General features: G+C 31.6%; 1 protein-coding gene across 5 annotated transcripts in view; it reads left to right on the top strand.

Moving 5' to 3' along the window:
• The window catches only part of Girdin (protein girdin), a 557233-nt gene that overhangs the window by 497418 nt on the left and 54815 nt on the right, over positions 1 to 5000 (top strand). For 4 of the 5 annotated variants that reach the window (XM_068384658.1, XM_068384668.1, XM_068384676.1 and 1 more), the window contains one exon: positions 3860 to 3886. The exons of the other annotated variant lie outside the window; for it this stretch is intronic. In XM_068384658.1, coding sequence (XP_068240759.1) covers positions 3860 to 3886 — 27 coding nt within the window. The remainder of the gene's footprint in view (positions 1 to 3859; positions 3887 to 5000) is intronic. 5 annotated transcript variants of the gene reach the window in all.

The following is a 5000-nucleotide window of genomic DNA, read 5'->3' as shown; positions in this document are numbered from 1 at the left end:
GGAATTATCTTCCCTGGTCTTCAGGAGCCTTAATGATATTTCCTCTCATTAATACATGAATAAAATGGTTGTTTATGAAGTGGAGGGATATTATAATCCAGTCTGGCAGCTCAGTCTTCTGTCTATGAATCCAAGAGTCTTAAGAGCAGACCGGATTTCATAAAAAGCGAGGGTTGCGCTAAAAAAGGACTTGAAGTACTCTACAAGAGTGGGAGGCTCATGTAGAGATAATCAAATCCTTCAGCGCTGTGCACCATCAGAACCCTTACTGAATAGGCACCAGAAACACTTGGCAAAACTTTAGGATTTAGCCTAGTAATAATAATAATAGTGTTTGAAAGAGAGCAGGTTAGGCCAGTGTCACTGCCATTGCCTAATTACTCGCTGGTCTTGTTTAGATTCCACAAACAAAGCAAAATCACCATAATTAACTTCCCTAGCCTGCTCAGGGCATTCTCCTAGACTAAATTTTAATTTCTTAAGAAGAATGAGGACATGTTTGCCCAGTAATAACCTCTTTGAACACTAATAGGTAACAAATCCATAAGAATACACATCTTTAATAAGCTGAGAAAAAAAATACTACCAAATGATTAGTGGGTACACACCAGTAGTGTTCAATGCAAAAACAACAATATAAAGCAAAATTTATTACTATTTACCACCAGATTATCTCAGTACTGCACTAGAGACCTAAGTCTATTGAAAGCAAAAAAGTAAAGTTTTTAGTTTAGGTTTTATGGTGATTAATAGGAGTTTTGTAACTGGCTGTGCCCCCTAAAAAGGAATTGAAGTACTTTATAAGAGTGAGAGGCTCATGTAGAGACCATCAATTCTACTCCATCAGCGCTGTGCATCATCAGAACCCTTACTTTTGGATTTAGTCTAGTAATAATAATAATAATAATAATAATAATAATAATAATAATAATAATAATAATAAATAACAGTGTTTGAAAGAGGGCAGGTTAGACTAGTGTCATTGCCATTTCCTAAAGACTCACTGATCTTGTTTAGATTCCACAAACGAAGCAAAACACCATAATTAACTCGCCTAGCCTGCTCTGGGTATTCCCCTAGACTAAATGTTAATTTCTTAAGAAGAATGAGGACATGATCTCTCAGCAATAACTCCATTGAACACTAATAAATAACAAATCCCCCCCCCCAAAAAAAAAAAAAAAAAAAAAAAAACACATCTTTAATAACCTGAAGCAAAAAATACTACTAAATAAGGAGGTGGTACACACCAGTAGTGTTCAATGCAAAAATAATGAGAAGACTATAAAGCAAAGGTTATTACCACTTACCACCAGATTATCTCAGTACTGCACTAGAGCCTAAATTCTATTGAAATCAAAGAAAATGGTAAATTTTTAGGTATAGGCTATATGTTGATTAATATGAGTTTTGATACTGGCTGTGCTTTGTGAGATAATACTACAGTATATTGATGTTGACATGGTTTTTTCTTCAGAGAGCACTTGAAAATTGGGATCTTATTTTCCTTTTGTAAATTATCTTATGTAGGAATTTATTTCTTTTTTACTTCTTAGACCTGATATTTATGGATGGCAAGCTTCCTCTCTTGCACTTTGAAAAATCTTCCTGATCTCCGAAACTATAGGAACTTGTCTTCCAGCTAGGCAACAGTTTTTCATGATCTCTCAGTATTATTACTATTCTGTCTTTGACAGTTGCTTCCCTGGTCTCTTAGGGTCCTTTTTTCCATATTGGATTTCTGCAGTTCAACACCCTCCCTCCTAAATGCTTACTCTGGTTATCTTTAAATAATTGGCTTATTTTGAGACAAATATAATTAAAACAAAATTTATTACAAACCTACTACTTTAAATTTAAAGTCCGGCTTCATGATTCCAACAATCTTACAGTTAGGCGAGACAACACAAAAGTGATTCATTTAACTGGTAGGGATAAAAGAGACCTTATATGGGTGCACTAATTACCAGAGCCAGCTGGTGTTTGTTTATTTTACTGGGAAATGAGGTGATTTAAGTTAAAAGAATTTAAAATTTCTTTTTTCTTCTTACAAAGTATTTAGGTATACTGTGTTGTATAACTGGTATATTCTGTGGTTGTCCAATTTTTTGTGGGATCTTACATATATCTTCTGAACATATTGTATACTTATTATGAGTAGGAGTATCGAAATAACATTGATGATTTTCTTTCACCCTTGTATTTGATTGTGATCCAAGAATATTAAAATTTTAATTTTAATTTTTTTCTTGCATTGTTCTTATAGCATTTGTCAAAATTTGCCGTTAAATGATATTGTAGAAAAAAATCTGAAATCAAATTTCATAAAGTTTCCATAGTTGGTTTTTAAAGGTAAGGGTATATACCTTCCAAATTTTATTTGGTATGCTCCCGGAGGGATTAGTGTGCAAGTCTCTTTAGGAACATCGCTATAAAATCTGGTTGTTGCATTCAAATTAAGAAAATTGAAAGGATTTATATTTAATTTTCTTTGCTCGATTGTTTAGTCTAAAAACAAGAGGCCATCAACTAATTTGGATTTCTTATGTAGAGAAAATTATAATCATGAGATCTAGATTGCTTTTTCCCACAGGGAATTGCCATATTCTACACAAAGCACATTGCTCATAGTATTAAAAGGTCTGCACTGCTGTTCAACTTCCAACAACTGCACTGTATAATGTTTTTACCCTTTTACTTCTTGCCTGTTTCTTAAAATCTCTTTCCAACTATATTTTTCTAGCGTTTTACTTTAACTTGCTTTTTACACCTCATTTAAAAACAAATGCCTTTAGAAAGCCTTATGAGAAAACAGGAAGGGGAATTCTGTGATCTCATTTAACCATTATATATCTATTATTACTGTATGGCTAGAATGCTTTTGCTATTTTTTTTTTCTAAAAATTTTATTACAGTGCTTTATGTTAATTAGGAATTTTTTTATTCATAATATATTTTTAGTTGAGTCTAGCATATGACAAATTTTTTTTTTTTTTTTTTTTTTTTTTTTTTTTTTTTTTTTTTTTGGCATATATTTTTATTGTATTATTTTACCTGCCGGTAGGTCTACCAGTGTCCGTTGTTTGAGTGATATGGAAGTATTGTTACATTTATTTCATGTATATTATATTTACTTGAAAACAACATTTTTCCACCTTTTTATCAGTATTTATATGACAATGTTGCTTACAATGCTTTCTAATGCCATTTTGCAGCTTGACTAGGTATTATCATTTGTTTGATATTGATATTTCATTCTTCCTTCGTTGCATAGTCTTTTGTTTTGCGTAAGTTTTAATATGAAAATATCTAGGGGTTTTCTTTGTTTTATTCTTGGACCCTACCTTTTCTGAAAAATATAGTATATGTATAGTATATTTTACCTTCTATTTTTTATCCCAGTTAATGGTAAGAAGTTATATTTTGCAACTTACAAGTAAGAAAAAACAACCCAGATTTTATTAGGTTTGCAGTGATGACTGACTTACAGAATTCTTTCTTGTTGCATCAGTATTTTGTGTAATCATAATATTCATTAGTTAAGGGATAAGTCTGTACTGTAATATGGTATGAGCTAATTATATGTTGGTTCGCTGAGTATAGTAGTGGGCTATCATAGAATAGAAAGAGATTGCATACTGTGGTGGATTAACAATTGTTGAAAATCTAGTAGACATTTCTTGATAGCTGTTTAAAGAGAATGAAGAAATTGCCTTAAGAATTTAAGTTTATGTTGTAAAGAGCAAAAAATTGAAATATCTTTTTACAGTATGGAGTGTCACATTGTATTGTAGTATTGATCCACTCAGTCATTTGTATTTGTAGTTACAACATTAAGGAATTATTTCCCCTCTGCTAGGTTATCGCCGGGCTGCGTACCTTATTCGTAAGTACTGTAGTATGGGTGTTTTTCTAGCAGGATTTCTTGTACTATAACTTGAAAGTATGTTACTAATGGTATTTTAATGTATTTGTATATCTTAGATTTTATCACTTTAACCTTGAATGTTAGATTATGCAGTTCAGTATTCATAGTTTGCAAATTCCTAATATGCTAATATTTTTACTACTTGAAAAACTCTCGCATCCACTATGAGCATTGATAAACCACTAGTAATATGCTAACTGGCATTCTTTGTAGCAATAATAGTCCATGAGCATTATATCTTTCTCACAGCTTTGCAATTTTCTAATGTGTTTGGTTCTTCTGTGGTGGATACCTAACTTTATGCTATCTTGTATAGCTTTTGTTATTCTCAACGGAAAGGTTTTAAAAATTTGGTTGCCCATTTTTGCTATACTTAAAAAAAAATTACTTCAACTTATATTTCCTCTATGATGATTATGAAGTCTTCCCAGGAAACTAGGTTTAATGCATGAAATAATAGATATTATGACCCATCAAGGTTTGGGATGAATATTTAATAGGTTTGTCGGGGTAGTAGAAATGCATGATTGTTGTATGTTAACTATCATTTAAAATTTTTTTGTCATGAAAACTATCATGAAATGGATTCATATTTGACCTCTACCATGCGTGTTGTAGCATCTGTCAACAAAGTCTTTTAGTTTATTGTTAAGTTCTCTGGCACTGAATTTCACAATTATGCCCTCTTTAAATGTAGTTGTAATAAGGGAGGCTGCATTTGCGTGAAATGCAAATATTTTATTTCATATTCCAAAAAGTATTGTAACACTAGGAGTGTATTGAGACCTAGCTTTCCAAATCATGATTACTGTACAGAGGCAACATATGGTGTTTTTGTTTAAATAACAGTCAAAGATAACACTCACATTATTAGATATATTTTTTTATCTTTTTTTATTTTATGGAAGTATACAGGTTGTACAATCCAAGAAACATTTTAAACTATCAAAGATCCAAGTGAGACCAAGAATGATTTTTGCTGTTAAACATAGTCTTTATTATTTGCAACATATCCCCTTACCTTTAACACACTGCCAATTAGCATCCACTCCCAGTATTTATTGTTTATACT

The sequence above is a fragment of the Palaemon carinicauda genome, chromosome 1 (genome assembly GCF_036898095.1).
Source record: "Palaemon carinicauda isolate YSFRI2023 chromosome 1, ASM3689809v2, whole genome shotgun sequence".
Classification (NCBI taxonomy): Eukaryota; Metazoa; Arthropoda; class Malacostraca; order Decapoda; family Palaemonidae; genus Palaemon; species Palaemon carinicauda.
The sequence above is the reverse complement of the archived record's forward strand: the minus strand, read 5'-3'. Positions and strand labels throughout refer to the sequence as shown.